The sequence below is a fragment of the Ovis canadensis genome, chromosome 1 (genome assembly GCF_042477335.2).
Source record: "Ovis canadensis isolate MfBH-ARS-UI-01 breed Bighorn chromosome 1, ARS-UI_OviCan_v2, whole genome shotgun sequence".
Taxonomy (NCBI): domain Eukaryota; kingdom Metazoa; phylum Chordata; class Mammalia; order Artiodactyla; family Bovidae; genus Ovis; species Ovis canadensis.
Window position 1 is genome coordinate 221739957 of NC_091245.1, and position 20892 is coordinate 221760848.

Genomic DNA, 20892 nt, shown 5'->3' on the forward strand with positions numbered 1-20892 from the left:
CCAGTGTGGGAGTCTACAGAAGGAGCCAATTTTTATTTTCAAGAGGGAACACAGAGAATCTTCTTAAATTCCCAAACTTGGGATGAAATAGGACTAAATTACCATATCACATAGCTGAAAAGAGAAAAGCTTAGCAAAGGTTACATGGCAGATGTGCTCAACTTCTTTTCCCCTTCAAAAAGTATAAAGCACACTGCAGTCTACTTCCTCATGGTGCTTATTGATTTCAGAGCAGTCCTCCATAGGGCTGTAAACCAAAGCCTGTGATTCCAAGGCTGTATTAACCTCTGTGAACCTGGGTTTCATTATCTTTAAAATGAGAGTAATAATATCTACCTCTTAAGGTTGTTGTGAGGTTTAGAGATAAAATTTTAAAAATCATGGTCATTAGTATTACTAATGGACACAACCAAAATTACTCCCAAATTGTAATTACTTAGATTCTATAATTTGATGTCTCAATGAATTAATATGTCTGAAGAAAGACTAGGCTTGATCAGCCTCTGGATGAATGTCAACCCAGAGGACCAAGCTTGAGGAGACTTGCCTTTCCCTGGGGATGTTCCACATTCTAGTAACCTTAATCCACCCAACCAGCAAGCCTGCAGGGGCAGGAGTCATGGGATCTTGATTGTTAGGTCAATGGTTATATTATTGTCTTATGACTACTAAACAGATGATCCCTGACAAGTTTTCTGTGTCAGAGTTCAATTCCTTTCCTGCCTATCTCCTTCTTTGGCTCAAACATGAACCTTATTCTGTGCCTATGCTTATAGACAACACCTCCACTTGCCTTCAGAACTCAAATTCAGAATATGTATGTATCGCCTGAAGATTCCGTACACAGCCTGACTTCCAAATAGTCTCCTAGCACTTTCCCTTAGGTTTTGTGTCTAATTCCTTGTCCTCTGAAAAGGAAATGATTGGAAATGACACCCTGGATTCTTACCAGAGCTATGCCCTTCACTCCCATGTATAATCAAACATATATCCTGTCTTTATGAACTGGCTGCTTTGCATCAAGGTCTATAGGTCTACAAAGCCCTAGGTACTCTGCCCACCCTTGTGTGAAAGCCAGTCTGATCTCCTCACATGCTCTGACACTGACAGCAAGACCTGGGATTTCAGAGAACCAACAGGCAGACCATCCCATTGAATTGCAGGTTCATATCTTTGCTAAATCTGGGATTTAAAATTCTGTCCATGATGCTTTTACAAGAAGCCTGGTGATAAATCTAGGCTTGAATTTAGTTAGCTTTATTACATTTATGCAAAGATGGACTTGATAAAGGACAGAAATGGTATGGACCTAACAGAAGCAGAAGATATTAAGAAGAGGTGGCAAGAATACACAGAAGAACTGTACAAAAAAGAGCTTCATGACCCAGATAATCATGATGGTGTGATCACTCACCTAGAGCCAGACATCCTGGAATGTGAAGTCAAGTGGGCCTTAGAAAGCATCACTACGAACAAAGCTAGTGGAGGTGATGGAATTCCTGTAAAGCTATTACAAATTCTGAAAGATGATGCTGTGAAAGTGCTGCACTCAATATGCCAACAAATTTGGAAAACTCAGCAGTGGCCACTGGACTGGAAAAGGTCAGTTTTCATTCCAATCCCAAAGAAAGGCAATGCCAAAGAATGCTCAAACTACTGCACAATTGCACTCATCTCACAGGCTAGTAAAGTAATGCTCAAAATTCTCCAAGCCAAGCTTCAGCAATACATGAACCACGAACTTCCAGATGTTCAAAGTGGTTTTAGAAAAGGCAGAGGAACCAGAGATCAAATTGCCAACCTCTGCTGGATCATGGAAAAAGCAAGAGAGTTTCAGAAAAACATCTATTTCTGCTTTATTGACTATGCCAAAGCCTTTGACTGTGTGGATCCCAAGAAACTGTGGAAAATTCTGAAAGAGATGGGAATAACAGACCACCTGACCTGCCTCTTGAGAAACCTACATGCAGGTCAGGAAGCAACAGTTAGAACTGGACGTGGAACAACAGACTGGTTCCAAATAGGAAAAGGAGTACGTCAAGGCTGTATATTGTCACCCTGCTTATTTAACTTCTATGGAGAGTACATCATGAGAAACGCTAGGCTGGTAGAAGCACAAGCTGGAATCAAGTTGTCAGGAGAATATCAATAACCTCAGATATGCAGATGACACCAGCCTTATGGCAGAAAGTGAAGAGGAACTAAAAAGCCTCTTGATGAAAGTGAAAGAGGAGAGTGAAAAAGTTTGCTTAAAGCTCAACATTCAGAAAACAAAGATCATGTCATCTGGTCCCATCACTTCATGGCAAATAGATGGGGAAACAGTGGAAACAGTGTCAGACTTTATTTTTGGGGGCTCCAAAATCACTGCAGATGGTGATTGCAGCCATGAAATTAAAAGACGCTTACTCCTTGGAAGGAATGTTATGACCAACCTAGATAGTGTATTCAAAAGTAGAGACATTACTTTGCCAACAAAGGTCTGTCTGGTCAAGGCTATGGTTTTTCCAGTAGTCATGTATGGATGTGAGAGTTGGACTGTGAAGAAAGCTGAGCACTGAAGAATTGATGCTTTTGAATTGTGGTGTTGGAGAAGACTCTTGAGAGTCCCTTGGACTGCAAGGAGATCCAACCAGTCCATTCTGAAGGAGATCGGTCCTGGGTGTTCATTGGAAGAACTGATGCTGAAGCTGAAACTCCAATACTTTGGCCACCTCATGTGAAGAGCTGACTCATTGGAAAAGACCCTGATGCTGGGAGGGATTGGGGGCAGGAGGAGAAGGGGATGACAGAGGATGAGATGGCTGGTTGGCTTCACCGACTCGATGGACATGAGTTTGAGTGAACTCCAGGAGTTGGTGATGGATAGGGAGGCCTGGCGTGCTGTGATTCATGGGGTCGCAAAGAGTCAGACACGACTGAGCAACTGAACTAAACTGAACTGATTCCATTTATATTCCATTTACTTCCACAGATAATTTGTGGCTGTGTATGGTCTAAACATACCTATAATAGATCCACCAAAGCTATAGTTTAAAAGAAAGGGGAAAGGTACAAAAAATAACCACTGCAGCAAATTAAGAACCATGTTATGAATGGAGTAGAGAAAGCTACATTAGGAATATAGGCTGAAAAGTCTCTGCAATTAACCCTTCAAGTTAATGCTGGGTTTTCTAGGAGCCAAAATCATGCACTATATAATTCTTCTTATCTAATAAAGAAAAACGGGTCATAAGAGGCAAAATGCTCATACTTCTAAACAAAGCATAAGTTTTTACAAGGATCTTCATATTTTAAACACTGAATAAAAAGCGTCATTTAATAAAAGTAAACATTTTAGTTACATGCTAGTGGGAGAGATAGACAATAAGCCTTTATAATCCACTGTGAGAGGCTCTGTTAGAGACTTGTCTTTGACTCTATGTGGTGTACAATGTAATATTTCACAAATGCTGTTTTGAAGTCATGGCTGAAAACCCTCTTCCCCTTCACAGACTAAGCCCCCACCCCAACTACTTCCCTTATCAGATATTCCAGAGTTAAGATATACACAGAGTCAACTGCTAGAGGTCCCTAGACTCACAGTCTTCCTGGGGGCTAGTGGAGTTATTCAAAACACCTAAACCCCAGGAAGACTGTGAGTTTAGCCTGACCACCTGCACCATCTGCCACATATAGAGCTTCCCTGGCGGCTCAGATGGTAAAGAATTTGCCGGCAATGCAGGACATGATGATGAAGTGAAGTTGCTCAGTCGTGTAGGACTCTTGGCAGTCCCATTGACTGTAGCCTACCAGGCACCTCCGTCCATGGAATTTTCCAGGCAACTGTGCTGGAGTGAGTTGCCATTTCCTTCTCCAGGGGATCATCCTAACCCAGGGATCGAACCCAGGACTCTTGCACTGCAGGCAGATGCTTTACCGTCTGATCCACCAGGGAGTTTTTATTTGGGGCGGTAAATAACAAAGGTTCTTCTTGTCATCTATCTGAGTGTCTTGATATTGTGTCCCACCATTGAAAGGATCTATCAAGCTTATAAGACAGGTGACAAATGTGGATTCTAAGTATGAGAAGAGATCTGGAAAGTCTCCTCAGAGAAGGTGATTCTAACCTTTGCCTTGAAAGACAGAAGTCAGGTGAGGGGAGTTAGAGACAAAATAAATGAGAAAGGGGAAAGTGTGGACTGCACTCAAACCCGGCAACAAGTACGGGCAGAAACAGGGAGTGTCTGACAGATGGAACACTAAGACCAAGGTGGAAGAATGTGGAAACTCCTGGCACACTTTACATACTACACATTTTCAGTGTGTCTGAGCCTGGAGTATGAGATGCAGAGTCTATAGAGAATAAAGGTTTTAAGGATGGTAAAATAATTTTTAAGTTATAGTTTCCAAAGATATCTCTGGCATTAGTTTAGATAATTGATTGAAGGGGTCAGTTATGAAGAATGATATCAGGAAAGAAGCAATTACAGTAAACCTTTCTGTAAGAAATGATGAGGACATGAATGAAAATAGTCACAGAGAAGCCAGCTCTTTGGGGGATGTTGAGGAGAAACTGCCCATTGGTTTTACTGGAGAGCTTGATGTGAAGAGGAAGAGAGAGGAGGAGTCATGAATAACTTCAGATACACTAGACTGCCCTGGAGAAAGGGTGACCTGAGCTGTCCTTACTACTCAGAGAAGAAGAAATTTGGGAGGTGGAGGGTAGGAAAGAAGATAGATTTAATTTTAGGTCCACTAAGTTTCCGATGCTCGAGACGCCCTCAATGAGAGCCTCAGATCCTCAAGAAGGGCTTCAGGCAGTAGCTGGATCTCTGGGTTCAGAGAACAAGGAGAGTGATCTGATTTAGTAATATTGATGTGGACCTCATCCAGATATAGCTAATTAGAGTGGGTAAAGTTTTGCCAGTGGATATGATCACAGAGGAGGGAGCAAAGAAATGGCCAAAACCAGAACTCTGAAGACCTAGAAAAATTCTGGAGTTCAACAGAGGGGAAAGACTGGATGAGAAAGATTAGGGAGTCATCACAGAGATGGAAGAGAACCAAGAGAAAGCTGTTTCCTACAATACAAGGAGGAGAGAAAGTCAGGAAGAAATGAAGGAGCAGTCACTACTTTCAGTATGTTCAGCAGAATGTTTGAAAAGTATTCCTTGAAATTATCAGTGGACAATGTAAGAACAAGCCTGGTAAAAGTAGTTTTAGGGAGGAACTTTGTTTTAAGATAAAGAACCTTGCTCCTAATATGCCCTTCTTTCTCTTCTATCATCAATATCTTTCTATCTTCAAACTCCCCTCTAAAGCTGGTTTTGCCAGGGTTATCCATACATTATCCATTGAGCGTTTCAAGGAACATTTTTCAGTTGTTTTCCTTAAACCTTGAATGTAACAACCTCTCTTTCCTTCCTGACATTCTCTCCTCTGTGGATTATAAGACACAACTCCCTCCCAGCTGCCTTCCATTTCTGTAATGACTCTATAAGCTCTTTCGTATAAAGAAGGCTGAGTGCCCAAGAACTGATGCTCTCGAACTGTGGTGCTGGAGAAGACTCTTTGACCCTTAGACAAAAGATCAAACCAGTCAATCCTAAAGGAAATCAACCCTGAATATTCATTAGAAGGACTGATAGTGAAATTGAAGCTCCAATATTTTAGCCACCTGATGTGAAGAGCTGACTCATTGGAAAAGGCACTGATGATGGGAAAGATTGAGGGTAAGAAGAGAAGGAGGCAACAGAGGATGAGATGATTGGATGGCATCATTGACTCAGTAGACAAGTCTGAGCAAACTCCAAGAGACAGTGAAGGAGAGGGAAGCCTCGCGTGCTGCTGTTCATGGGGTCACAAAGAGTTGGACACAACTTGGTGCCTGAACAACAATAGTCTTTTCCTTCCATATACCTCCAAAATTTTGAGCCAGGTTCTAAGTTGGGGCAGGATGGGATTAGCTTGAAATAACATCAGAGTGCTTTCCTTCTCAGTGAAAGAGCAAAGCAGACAGTTTTGAGAGTTATTAATATTAATAATACCAAAAGTTCTAGATGGGAGTAAAAGCTGGGTGGGCTCTTAGCTGAAATTTTCTGTTTTCTCTTCAAAATGAAAGGAATGCATACCTTAGAGATTTTGAAATCACTGGATTTTCTAAAAAACGCCTCTATGATTATTGTTGTAAGAAAATGCAAACCTGGTTTAAACCATGCAGCTCTTGTCAGTCACTAGAACGCTATCCCAGGTTACTAGATTCGGATTTAAATGTTACGCTCATATCTGGTATTTGCAAGCACTTAATCCTTTCACTTCTTTTAGATGGAGGCAGTCCTATTCTCTGTTTCCGTGTCATTTTGCACTTTGGACCCTGTGAAAATGCATAAGCTGCCTAAAGCTTGCTGCCTCCAGTGCTTTTGGAAACAGGGAGATATAAATCTTCAACCCAGTGATAAATGAGAATATTTTACCATACAATGAAAATATAATTTTGAATATTGCTTTAAAACTCCAAAATGCAAAAAAGAAAGAAAAGTGACACAGGGAGTTGTTGAAAAAATGGGGGTGGGGTGGAAGTGTGGTCCAAGAGGTAGAGGATACATGTATGCACATGGTTGACTTACTTCACTCTACAGCAGACACTAACACAACACTGTAACGCAATCATATACCAGTAAGAAAAAAAAAAAAGAGTCAATATATGTTTGCTAAAAAGCTAGCAACCAAGATGCCCAACGGAAGCCATCTTATCAGCAAAGTAAGCTTATAATAATAACTATAGTGTCTGGCCCTTCATAATTTTATTTAGTCTGGTGGCTCACCTGGTAAAGAATCCACCTGCAATGTGGAAGACCTGGATTTGATCCCTGGGTCAGAAAGATGCCCTGGAGAAGGGAACAACTAACCACTCCAGTATCTGGCCTGGACAGTTTCATGGGCTGTATAGTCCATGGGATTGCAAAAAGTCAGACATGACTGAATGACTTTCACACAGCCAACTGCAAGTATAGAACTAATATCAATATCATGATCAAAGTTTTACTGATTACTTGCTCTGTGTCAGGCACTGCACTAAGGATTTCTCCTGGGCTGTAATTTTTCCTCACCAATCCCTACATGTGGAGAAATGGAATAACTGAACAGTTAAATGAAAGTCCGAAGTCACACATGTCTTCCTAAGTCTGAAGACTATAGAAAAACTGTAGAAAAGGAAAGATTTCTAAATGCATTCTTAAAATCCATTGAATTTGAGAAAAGGTTTTGAATTGGGCTGCCACTGCTGCTGCTGCTAAGTTGCCTCAGTCGTGTCCGACTCTGTGCGACCCCATAGATGGCAGCCCACCAGACTCCCCCATCCCTGGGATTTTCTAGGCAAGAACACTGCAGTGGGTTGCCAGAATTGGGTTAATCATAAACAAAATGGATAAAAACTTGGAAAGTTCATGGTATTTTTTCAAGGCCACAGATGGGGACAAGGAGGGAAGAAGAGATACGCTCCCTAAATTCAACTTTGGAGAATTAAATTTATTACCTAGCACACAAAAGTGATTAATATTGCGAGGGCGATGAATTTCATAATGACTGAGAGATGCCATCCACCTGACAAACTAAACAATTTTTTTAACCTGACATAGCCCTATTCAAGACATCAGCTGTCATATGAAATGAATTCTGTTTCTAATTTGTCTTCATAAATAATGCAATTAATTGAAAGGTAGTTACAATGAAAGTCTTTAACTTCTTTCATCTCCAATTTGAGGGCAATCTCTTTGCATTCCCTAAAAAGAATCTTCCACTCCTTTTATCAAATAAAACCTAGACATCATGGATCAGAACATTGAGATAAAAAACAAAAGAATCTATTATGTGAAGACCACCACATCTAATTGTGTTCTCAATCCTTTTCTAAGGTTGCTGCTGCTTCTCCTAAGTCGCTTCAGTCGTGCCTGACTCTGAGACCCCATAGGTGGCAGCCCACCAGGCTCTTCTGTCCATGGGATTCTCCAGGCAAGAATATTGGAGTGGGTTGCCATTTCCTTCTCCAAATGCGTGCACGCGTGCTAAGTCACTTCAGTCATGTTTGACTCTGTGCAACCCTATGGACAGCAGCCCACCATGCCCTCTGTCCATGGGATTCTCTAGGCAAGAATACTAAGGTTAGTATTATCTTAAAATATGAAACATAAAAATCCGATGAAAGAAAATTTATTCAAGCTCAAAATTTTACTCAGAATATCTGTTTAATCAAGCTTCCAGGCTGTACATCTATCCTCTTCATGACGACACCTAACTTCTGTTTATTTAGAATTAAAATATGACCTCTGATTCAACTATGTTTCACATATCAACACACAGAAACACCTTTGGTTTACAGCCTCCAGGTAACCTTACTTCTTCCTTTCCCCCAACTCATTTTGTGAGAACAAAAAGGAACCATTGAACAAAAACAGTTCCTGACCATTTCCAGCAAGTGGAAATAAAGAATTTTAGTATTGAAGACTAAAATAATTAAAATGTTGTTTATCTGAGGTTTCTCTCTGCAGACACCAGTGATTCCATTTGCTTATGTGTGAGTACACATGTTAATAAACCCATGTGCTGAAAGCATGAAAGAGAGGTAAGAGAACTATGCAAGCATTAAAACTTTCAATCATTTAATTATTTCACCCCTCTGAGAAGGCTAATTTCAACAAATATAGCAGAAGAAGGACATGATTATGAATGGAGATTTGAGCTGAGCATTTTTAACAAGGTTGTTACAAAAAAATAGAAAGACAAAGACTTTGTGAGGTACAACAAATTATAGACAAAATCTTACAAGTTACTTTAAATGCAAATTACACAGCTAAATACAAAAATTGGGGATAATTAAATTATTTTGGTATCTAGCCCCTGGCTCCTAAAAAATATCCTCTGGCGATAAAAGGAGTTTAGTCTACATTATCTGTACTTATTTTTAGTCATATCTACTAAAGTCTGCCTGTCAACAATGAGAAAATCTGCAAAGCTATCAAATATAATGTATTTTTTTGTCCAGGGTCCAAAAGCTAGAAATACTGCAAGTTTGAATTTTTTCCCCAGCAAGCAAATCCATCTGAGTAAAGTCCTTATATTTTTTTACATTTTGTTATGATAATAACCTAGAGGAGGAAACGGCAACCCACTCCAGTATTCTTGCTTAGAGAACTTGTGGACAGAGGAGTCTGGTGGGCTGCCAACTATGGGGTCGCACAGAGTCGGACATGATTGAAGCGACTTACCATGCATGCATTGGAGAAGGAAACGGCAACCCACTCCAGTATTCTTGCCTGGAGAATCCCAGGGACAGAGGAGCCTGGTGGGCTCTCTGGGTGTGTCTATGGGGTCACACAGAGTCGGACACAACTGAAGCGACTTAGCAGCAGCAGCATGATAATAGCTAACATTTAGACTTTTGTCTAAAGATGGAATTAAACGGAGATAGACTAGAGAAGGGGGAACAAAGGAGAAAAGAGAAGTACATTAGTCTGCTTGGGCTTCTGTAACAAAATACCCCAGCCTGGGTGGCCTAATTAATTTTCTCACAGTTTTGGAGGCTGGAAAGTTCAAGGTCAAGGTTCTAGTATGGTTTGGTTTCTGGTAAGTGCTCTCTTCCTGGCTTCAGATGTCTGCCATTCAGCCAGATCCTGGTATGGTGGGGAGCCCAATCTCTCTGGTATCTCTTCTTATTCAAGCACCAATCCCATCATGAGATCTTCCACATGCATGAGCTCATCTAAACCTAATTATTTCCCAAAGGCTCTACCTCCAAACACCATCATGCTGAAACTTGGGGCTTTAAAACATGCATTTGAGGGACACAGTTCAGTCCATAGTGATGAAAGAAGATAATCAAAAGTCAGAATGAGGTAACAAGAATGTAAGTAGAGAGAAGCAGCAGTCAGAGGTGAAAATTGTGCTGTCAAGAAGTCAAGAGGAAGATTTAGAAAAATGAGTGGTTAACAGTGTCAGAGGCCATTGAAAAAGGCATGGAAAAGACTTCTGTGAAAGCTGATAATTAGAAGGTCATTAGTGTCTTTCATTTGGTCTGAAGCCCAACTGCACACATATAAAACTATATGGTATAATGTGTCATTCAGGCAACATTAAATTATATGGTATTAGAAGAAAAAGAAGGAATGCGTTTGGCTGGGGTCACCTGAGAAGGCTTAACAGGACAATTGACCTTGAACCTGGAACTTGGTAAGTAGAGTTCTGACAGGTGGAGACTTGGGGGTTAGAGTCTAGGTTGAGTAAGGTAAGGTGTGGAAGCGGAAAAGGCATAACTTATTTGCAGAACTGAGCGTAGTCAGGTTTATTGCAGCATATCAATGAAATATAAGAGAGAAGTGATAAATTTGTACTTACAGGGTGATAATATAAGGTGGATTTCTTTCATCAATCGCTGTCATGAAAATACATTATTTTAACCCTGAGCTCCACTAAAATAGAATGTAAGAATTTCATTTCATAGTACTTTTATGGTTTTTCTTAGTCTTTAAAAATATTTATCAGAAATTATTTTAAGGCATTTGATAAAAAGTGAAGTTAGCCAGATTTTTCTGAAAATTAATTTCATTTCCAAAGTAAAATTTACTTGATTTCTTTGGATCTCTGATCTTTTATCTCTAAGGTAGACTAGGCTGGATTAGTCCTTGAATTCCTCCAAAATAAGATTCTATGATACAGAAAACAGTATTTTCCAAAAAGGACCAGAATATAATTATTGTTTTTTTTTAAGAACATTTAAGTTAAACTGGATATAAAATTCTCATTTTATATTTTTATTAAACTGGATATAAAATTCCACAGAATCCAGTGGATTTTAACAAATATAGGTTAACAGATGATTTGTAATAAGTTAGTAATTTGGGGAACTCCATAAAATTAAAATACTCTGGAGATGCAGTAACTTTGTCATTTTGTCCAATTTCTACACGTATCACATGAGGAATACAGGATGAAGGGAGATTAAGTGACTTGCTAAAGGACACACGACAACTTGGAGTCCACTGTGCCACTGTTTCTAGTCCATAGATGAGAGTCAATGGTGGACTAATATGAATATTTCTGTTTTTCAGGTGGTCGCTAAATCTAGTTTCTATTTTTTAAGCTGTTGGTTTCCAAGCAAAGGGAAATTTAAAGGTATATGCATTATTTGGTAATAGCTGTGTTAATATAGAATACTGATAGCAAAGCAAATCTGAATGCAAATACTGATAGCAAAGCCAAAATTTTATTTTAACTGCTTTCTTATGCTGGGTCTGGACCTTCATCAACCAGGTGTAACTGTGCTGCCCAAGGTCACGGACCGAGACCTCTGGTCCAGAATTCCATTATAAAGGAAGTTATAAGAAGAAGCGGTCATTGACAAGCTTTGCCTCACATTGACAGAGTTGTGTGACTGTATCATTATATAACAGTATCATGGAATCCTCCCACATATACACCTTTTAAAGAAGCACCATCTTCAGGCAAAAGTATATGGGAGATATTCCGAAGCATTATAGATGTCTTTAAAAATCTGATGAAAATAATAAGTCCTTACCACCAGAAAAATGACATGCACTCCAAAAATTTGCAAACAAATTCAGGTACTCAAACTGAGGGTCACTGAGGCCAAGATTCCAGTTTTACCGGGATCATATTTTATCAGCAGTCCAGGCTGTACTACATGGGGAGCCAAGTGGCCTGGACACTGTAGCTGGATATTATGGACCCCCTCTCTTAACACCACTTTGTATAACTTTTTCTGGCAGAGGCTGACCAGTAACTGCTGGCCATATGCCACCACAAGTGCACAGTCCTTAGAGACAGCATGTTTTCTTGAAATGAAGTCATCTTAAACTCTGTAAGGGTTTGGAGTACAAGAAGTTTGCTGTAGCTATAATTAAGAGAAAGTGCAAAAAACACCAGAGGCTCAAAAATTCACACTAACCTAAGCATCTGACTGATGGGCAGAACAGGGCAAAGGAAGAAAAAGAAGGTAGGGAGGAGGGAAGAACTGACACCTAATTTCAAGACTCTAAGCAGTGGAATCATAAAATTCTATAACTTCACCTTCTCCTCTGTGACTCTGCCACAGGTCATGATTAATTTCTGTCTACACAATATCCTGGTAAGCATCAGCTACCAGTCTCGGTTCCCTGCCAGGTAAAAAAATCCCAAAGGGGATGTGAGCCAGTTTGATTTTCTTGTGCTTTAAAATATTTGACCCTTCCTACAATATTACACAAAATAGGAACCAATGTAAGACTCAGTACTCTATAGAACATTCTTTCTTTCAAAACAAATGAGCAAACAAACAGTTCTTATCCTCCAGCTCACAGAACGAGTGTTTAACTACAAACTGCTTAAATTCTTCTTGAGTTCGTTTTAACAAGACTGCTGTAGTTGTGTCCACTGAGATTTTTAGGACCACTCTTTGAAACCAAAATTTCAATACACTCATAGGAGAGAGACTTGAAAATATCCATAAAGGTCACTTCCTGGGCTCTCAATCCAGTCCTTCTGGAGAATGATATCCAACGGGTGAAAAGCTTTAAAATGATGCAATCATGAAATCCATACTTCTTGTTAACTTAGTTTCTAATTTGTACACTGCATTTAAATTCTGCATAAAAGTCTGTGTCACTTCAGTCTCATCAAACTCTGTGTGACCCCAGGGACTGTAGCCCACCAGCTCCTCTGTCCATGGAATTCTCCAGGCAAGAATACTGGAGTGGGTTGCCTTCCTCCAGAGATGAGGACTACCCTCTTGCCATAGTATCCATGTATTTGTACAATAGAAATTGGCTTTTAAGGAATAGAAACAGAAAAGATAAACCATAATATTCTTATCCAAGTCTACTTTTGACCTGATTTCACTGAAACAAAAATTGAAAACTTCCAGAGCAATGATGGTGAGGAACAAGGAAAGAGCTTAATAATTTTATTAAGAAAAAGATAATAAATACCCACTCCAGGGTTCTTGCCTGGAGAATCCTAGGGACGGAGGAGCCTGGTGGGCTGCTGTCTATGGGGTCACACAGAGTCAGACATGACTGAAGCAACTTAGCAGCAGCAGATAATAACTGCTAGAGTTTAGAAAATCAATTACACCTGAAAAAGTACTTTAGTTGGGTACTAGAGTGTTCATTTTGCTTTTATTGCAAAAATCAGATATCATAGATGTATATAATGCATTACTTTGCAAAGTATTTTTATATAAGACACAAAAACTCACCAAGTCAACCTTTACCAATAAATGCCACATCTGCTTGTTTTGGTAATCCTGTTCCAAAACATTTTGTGCCTAAGAGAAGTTAGAGCGGCAGTTTAAAGATGCAATAGCCGACGTCCTTACAGGTTGGGGCTGGAGATGGAGATGGGAAAGGGATTCCTATTGCAACAAGCAGTCAAGTTGCAAAAAAGAAGGGAGTAGTTCAGGGACTAACTAAATATACATGAGCTGCTGTCCCACTAGGGTGCTTGCTGTAGACACAGTTATCACGATACTGAGTTCCCTGGCTACTATGATATGGCTTCTATCTGCAAGTTCACTCAACTTTGGAAAAGTCTTTTTTTGCTCCCCAAACCTCTATTCTCTCATATCAAAATCAGATCTATGTCTAGGATATCTTCACCTGTTTCCTCTGGCTTTCTCTCATTTCCTATAAGATATGTTACAAAAAAGAGAGAGTATATACAATGAAGTTAAGCAAAACTGGCTGTTTTCTCTTTGAAACGTCATAATTATCGAATATCCATAAAATGCTAATACCTTTGAGTAACTGGGCAAGCTAACAAGCCCTATACCAAATAAACCAGGAATTAAATGTTATTGTATAACATGTTACTCTTTCAATGTAATAGATATTTTTTAAAGGGACCTGGAGATGAAATCAAAATGCGCTTGCTCATCATTCAGTGAAAAAAACACTTCAATTAAAAAACATTTATAAATCATACAGGAAGCACTGTATTTTAAAAGTTATTTTTTTCTTGTGTACAAAGTCATTTTAGCAAATTTATAAAATTCAAAAACATACCGAGACTTAATAATTCTACCACCCCAAACTGATATCTAAGAACATTCTGCTATACAATAAGTATATAGTAACCTCAGATTTAATGTGTGTAGTTTTAACTATTCTTGAGCAACCATAAGCTCCTTGGTGTATAATCTGTTATAATTTTTGCTATTATAATCACAAGTCCAATTCTGAATCTGGTTTGAAATGAGTGAGCATTGCAGCTAGTGACTGTTATAGCCTCCCCTCTTCACTGAAAGTCTGTGCTGAACTGGTATATAAACAACAACTAACAAATTTATACTTTACAACATGTGGCAGAAAAGATGCCCTATGGAAATAGCCACACGTTTGGAAATCTGAGTTTTGCTCGTGAATGTTAATTTCTCTATTTCCTTCCCCATCTTTTTAGTCTTTTAATAGCAAGATATCTTTTCTTTTTATTCTAAGAGAGAGAATTGTACTTGAACACTGTCAGCTTCTATAGGTATTTTTACAATAGAAAGACCTTTTCTTTCTGCCCCTACAAGAGCAGGTCGATTTTCATTGAAAACGACTTCAAGCTGGTTCTAATATTTACTCACTTATGCAGGTGCGTTCATCAGCATGGAGTCTGTATCCCGTATCACATTCACAGTGGAAGGTGCCCAGAGTGTTAATACAGCGCTGCTGGCAGCCTCCATTCACCACCGCACATTCATCGACATCTAGAGGAGGAAGACAGATGGCCAGGATTACAATGTCATTCCAATGTCAGCTTCATAGAGGTGGTACAATATTTGTTTGATACACAGTATGTGTTTTATTGCGCAAAGGCACCATCTCTGTTGCCACAAATCTTTGCCTGTTTGATCCATTTTACTCCACAGTATAAACAAGAAAATGTAGACAGAAACTTTATTGAGCTTTTTAAAGCCTAGCTGCGATGAGCATAGGGACTGTTTCACAATTTTCTATTCTTCACATCCTGATTAATTAGACAGATCCGAGATATAGATATGTCCTTAGGGAAGGAAACCTGGAGGGGAGAATTACAATGAGCTACTTACTCTATCTGGAGCAGCACAGGCAAGTAGATAAACACATATTATTGGTCTGATGCTGCTGAAAAAAGTCAGTAATAAAGTTAAGACCTTGACTCTCCTTCTTATGTGCTACAGTGGACATTAGGGCAGAGTGAGATAAATTCATATAAAACCATGGTTTGGAGTTCTTAAAAACACATCAATATATTTGCTCCATTGACTCAGCTTCTTCCTTATCACTCAAGGTTTCATTTTCTGAAATACTTAGTATGCTTATGCATGAATTGATATTAATTTAGAATAAATAGAAACAGGTCAAGACTCATGGTCACCGATGTATTTGGATCAGTCAAATTCATGATAAATGAAGATAGTGTTTGTCTTCCTTTGGAAAGGAACATCGATTTCAGAACCTATATTTTCTCGTATCCTATACAGTCAGTACTTACATATCTAAAATCACAAGAAGACAACCACAAACATAGGTCAAGTTTTTCAGATAATCAGTGAAATAAGATCTTCTAAATTTTCCTGTTTGGGGAATCCATTTTGTGACGTGTTAAAGTAAAAATCAGGCTGCGGTCAAGATTGAGTATGTGTGTGTCTCATGCAGATAATGTCCCTGAGTCCCCTGCCCCCAGTTCCATTCCAGCAAAGAATGTGGAGTATGAATACGCTTCACTAAAATATGTAATCATAATAGATAATTAGCTTTACATTGAGTGAGACTTAATTCCACAGGGCAAGACCTTTATTCAAGACATCAATATTGGGAATGAATACTACTGCAGTGTCTTATCATAGGACCTTGAAATCCTAATGGATATTTTGTACTGTGGTAAAAATTAGGGCATTTGTACTGAGGAAAGAAAAAGAATTTCCTTCTGCTTGCCATTTTATATGAAAAGAAAAATGTAAATCATAAAATGAGTCCCACATTTAAAAATTACTAGTTTACTGTATTTTCCTTCTAAAATTAGCTATGCTGGGTTAATTTCTGATATTTTTTAAAGGAATCTTATTTTAGAGATAAGAACTATGGACTTTTCATAGTATTAGAATTTTTATTAAATTTTGAGTCTGTGATCATCAAAACACTAAGTTTTCCCATATAAACCAACATCAAATCAGAATTCTCCATTTGTTACTCATACTTTGTGCAGGGCTTTAATATTTATGCTAGCTAAATTTTTATTCTTTCTAGCTTTAGGGAATTATTCCGCAAGGTTGAGATATAATTCTGAATCTCAGTTCTGTCAGCCACTGAATTAGATCTCCTTCCCAGGTCTTTGATTTTAAACATACAAATAAAACTCTTAATTCTCAAGAGTCATATGTTTTTCCAGTATAATGATCAACACTTCAGCACTTGCAATCATCAAAAATTTTCATAATATATCATATATATATATAGATAAATAGATTCATACAGATATAGATACAGATGCATGTGTGTGTGTGTGTGTATGTGTGTGCACTCAGTAGTATCCAGCTTTTTGAGACTTCATGGGTTGTAGCCTGCCAGGCTCCTCTGTCCATGGGATTCTCCAGGCAAGAAAACTGAAGTCAGTTGCTATTTCCTTCTCCACATACATAAGCATTATAAATTAAAATGTCTTAAAAAGTGTGCACAGATAAAATGATGACTGCCGAGGGAAGGAAGCCATGTAGATTGGGTGGGGTACAGGATAAGTGTGTTGGACAAGAAAGTTTATCCACATTTTAAATGTTCTGTTTTGTTTTGTTTCACAAGAAAGGTGTTAAGGTATTATGTGCAAATTAAAAAGGAATTTTAAAGAAAGAAGCATAATAAGACCACCTCCCTTCCTGCTTAAGCTTCAATAATTTTCTGACCAAAGAAACCAAGTAAGCGTACAATTAAAAAAAAAAACAAAACCACTGGGCTCACTCCAAAGATTAGAGTGGACATTGATTTTAAGGATGAGTTCTCTTTTACTATGTTTTAGTGTGTTCATATTCTGAATCTGCCCCCAGAACTATAATTAAAGTGCCATAATATATTAAAATATACATAACACTCAAAGAAAAGCAAATCAAACTTCCTCTGGACATTGGGTCAGAGAGCCTTGGGGAAAATATCTTAGTGTCAAAGCATATTAGCCTGTTAACCTTGCCTCTCTGTTCTCATCTGTAAGATGTAAGAACAATGACTACCATAAGTTTGAATAGGAAAAAGGAGTCCAGAATGGCGGTGGCTAAAAACACAAGGAAGGGAAAAGCCAGCAAAAATAGAACAAAGGAAGGTCCGAGGACTGGAGTGAGGACCTCAGGTAGAACAAACAGCATTCCTGGCTAGCCCAATTTACATAGGGCAGGCCTGGGGGAGGAAAAAACATAAAAAGAGGAGCCAAAGGGCCAGGGGTCTCTCTCTCTCCCACGCACACGCTCATTCTCTCTCTCTCTCCTCTTCGCATCTTTTGCGTCGACATGTCCTCAAGCCTCTGCTAAGTCTAAGTCACTTCAGTCGTGTCCGACTCTGTGCTACCCCATAGATGACAGCCCACCAGGCTCCCCCGTCCCTGGGATTCTCCAGGCAAGAACAGTGGAGTGGGTTGCCATTTCCTTCTCCAAGAACAAAAGTTCAGTTCAGTTCAGTTCAGTCGCTCAGTCGTATCCCCCCCTAAATATTGCTCAACAACACTATGTTTTAATAGTTACACTGTTGCAGGGAGGAAGCCAATCCTGACTCCATGTAGGAAATGGTTTCTTTGACTTGCTTCTGTTTGATCACACTTAATGATCATACTTAATGGCTTGGCTGGAGGAGCCTGGCCCTGTGCTGTGCTTGCCTATAAACTAAAGTGCCTTCGATGTATTTTCCTTTATTTTCTAAATAAAACTGTCCGAGAACTATAACACAGACTGTCTGAGAGCTGTGACGCACCGAAGGCTTTAACGTCCGTCACTTCAAATTTTTGTTGTGACGAGACAGAACCGAAGAGATTACACTCCCCTGACACTATGGTTTATGTCTTTCTTTCTGATTCATATATATGATTTTGGAATAGATTACTCATACTTGAGACTGTATGTAGGAATCAGTCAATTGTATTCCACTAACTTGAACCAACAAGACAAAACCATAAAGTGAAGGACTTCCCTGATGGTCCAGTGGCTAAGACTCTGTGTTCTCCATGCAGGAGCCCAGAGAACTAGATCCCACATGCCACAATTAAGAGTTCACATGCTCCAACTAAAGATCCCACATGCTCCAGTGAAGACTGAAGATTCCTTGTGCAACAACTAAGAACTGGCACAGATAAATAAAATATTTTTAAGAATCCATAAAATGAGAGCACATGATAGAGGTCCTGAGCAACATGGGAATTCAGGGAAGGGAAAATGCATTTGGGTGGCAGTGATAAGGGGATGCTTGAGATATAAACTGAAAATTGAGTTCATGGAGGAAAGGATGAGCAATACCTGAAGAATTCCATGGACAGAGGAGCCTCACAGGCTACCGTCTATGGAATTGCAAAGAGTTGGACATGACTGAGAGATTGAGCATGCACACACAATCCAAAGGTGCAACTGTTTAAACATGCTGCAGCTGCTGCTGCTGCTGCGTCGCTTCAGTCGTGTCAGACTCTGTGCGACCCCATAGACGGCAGCCCACCAGGCTTCCCTGTCCCTGGGATTCTCCAGGCAAGAACACTGGAGTGGGTTGCCAACATGCAGCGTCTGAGATTTAGTATTCAGACTTGTCAGGTTGGAGAAGAACGTTGACAAAAGAAAGTAAAGTAAAAAAAACAAATCTAAAGTCTTCTTTTAATTAATTGAGATAGCAACATGTTCCTTTTCTTGATTTGCAATACAATACACTTGTGGGCAGGTGGAGACATAATAGGCTGTGTTCACACAGTAGCTAAGCAAACTTATTAAAAGTTAAAAAAAATCAATCATTTATAAAGTGGTACCAACTGCAGAGTAATTGGTTTGACTTTCTTACTTTTTGTCCTTTCAGAATACACTGAATTTACAGATTGCTTGGGCATTGTGTGACCTACAGTTTGCAAATCTGGCAGGGCATTAGAATAATCTGGTGAGCATTTAGAATTATCCATGCCTTGGTCTTGCCTTTAAAAAATCTAATTGGTGGATTCATGTCAATGTATGGCAAAACCAATACAGTGTTGTAAAGTAAAATAAAGTAAAAAAAAAAAAAATCTAATTTAACTGGTCCGGGGTAGACTTGAGAGTCAAACATTTTGGATAAAATCAGCTATAAGGATATATTGTACAATGCAGGGAATATAACCTATATTTCATAATAACTATAAATGGAGTATTATCTTTGAAAGTTGTGAATATTACATATCTGCTGTGGTCATGTATGGCTGTGAGAGTTGAACTGTGAAGAAGGCTGAGCGCCAAAGAATTGATGCTTTTGAACTGTGGTGTTGGAGAAGACTCTTGAGAGTCCCTTGGACTGCAGGGAGATCCAACCAGTCCATTCTGAAGGCGATCAGCCCTGGGATTTCTTTGGAAGGAATGATGCTAAAGCTGAAGCTCCAGTACTTTGCCCACCTCATGTGAAGAGTTGACTCATTGGAAAAGACTCTGACGCTGGGAGGAATAGGGGGCAGGAGGAGAAGGGGACAACAGAGGATGAGATGGCTGGATGGCATCACGGACTCGATGGACGTGAGTCTGAGTGAACTCCGGGAGTTGGTGATGGACAGGGAGGCCTGGTGTGCTGTGATTCATGGGGTCGCAAAGAGTCGGACACGACTGAGCGACTGAACTGAACTGAACTTACATAATATTGCATATCAACTAAACTTCAGTATAAAAGATTGTAAACAATAGACTACAGGAAATGTTTAATAAAAGTTACTTATCATTAACAAAAAAAAAAAGCACCTTTAGTGATTCTTATGTGGAGCCAGAGTTGAGATCCCCTGATGTTGTTTCTGCTTTAGTTGCCTAGTGATCTTGTTAGAATGCAGAGAGCCAAGGGGCTGGATTTTAGCATTTCTAATAGATCCAAGTTTATTCTAAAGCTGCTGGTCTGGGGACCACACTCTGAGTAATGAGTCTGCAGACAGTCCTCTGTTCAACTGTAAATGTCATATGGATCATAGATGTCATGATTTGACTCAACTTCTCAGCTGCTTGACTAAAGCATACCAATTCAGTTTAAATAGACACATCAATACTCCAACCAAGTGTGCATATACACCTACACAAATGTATACATATATATTGTTGTTGTTTAGTTGCTAAGTCGTGTCTGACTTTTTGTGACCCCATAAACTGTAGCCTGCCAGGCTCCTCTGTCCATGGGATTCTCCAGGCAAGAATATGGAGTAGGTTGCCATTTCCTCCTCCATGGGATCTTCCTGACCCAGGGTTTGAACCCATGTCTCTTGCATCTCCTGCATTACACACAGATTCTTGACCACTGAGCCACCAGGGAAGCCTTATATACATACACACATACATTAAATTATATGCTGAAATCATCTGAAAATAAACCACTAATATTTCCCACCATATTCTCTCAGTAATAGTTGATAGCTTTAAGAAAACTTTAGTATTATCTGTTATGAGGAATGACTTTCTTCTGTAAAACATGAGGGATATTTTAGTTCTTTTCTGATGAAGTACCTCTGATATAGAATAAAACTGGGCTAAATTGCCAAGATATTAGACACTCATGCTGAAGCTGTCACAAGTGATTTTCTTTTCTATCAAGATTCTGCCCAACAGAGTTAAAAACTAGAAATGTCAATATTACATTAAAATGTTATTATCAAGTATACTTCATGTGAAGAAACCATTTCTTCAAAATTTCTCTCAGTTATATCTTCATGTTAGATGCTTACAGA

The 20892-nt window shown here is 39.2% G+C and overlaps 1 protein-coding gene across 1 annotated transcript in view; it reads right to left on the reverse strand.

Annotated features, from left to right (window-relative positions):
• LOC138443218 (EGF-like and EMI domain-containing protein 1) overlaps positions 1–20892 on the reverse strand; it is a 605343-nt gene that overhangs the window by 159210 nt on the left and 425241 nt on the right. Inside the window, 1 exon segment of the mRNA XM_069595258.1 lies at positions 14600–14722. Within this exon segment, the coding sequence (XP_069451359.1) occupies positions 14600–14722 (123 nt within the window).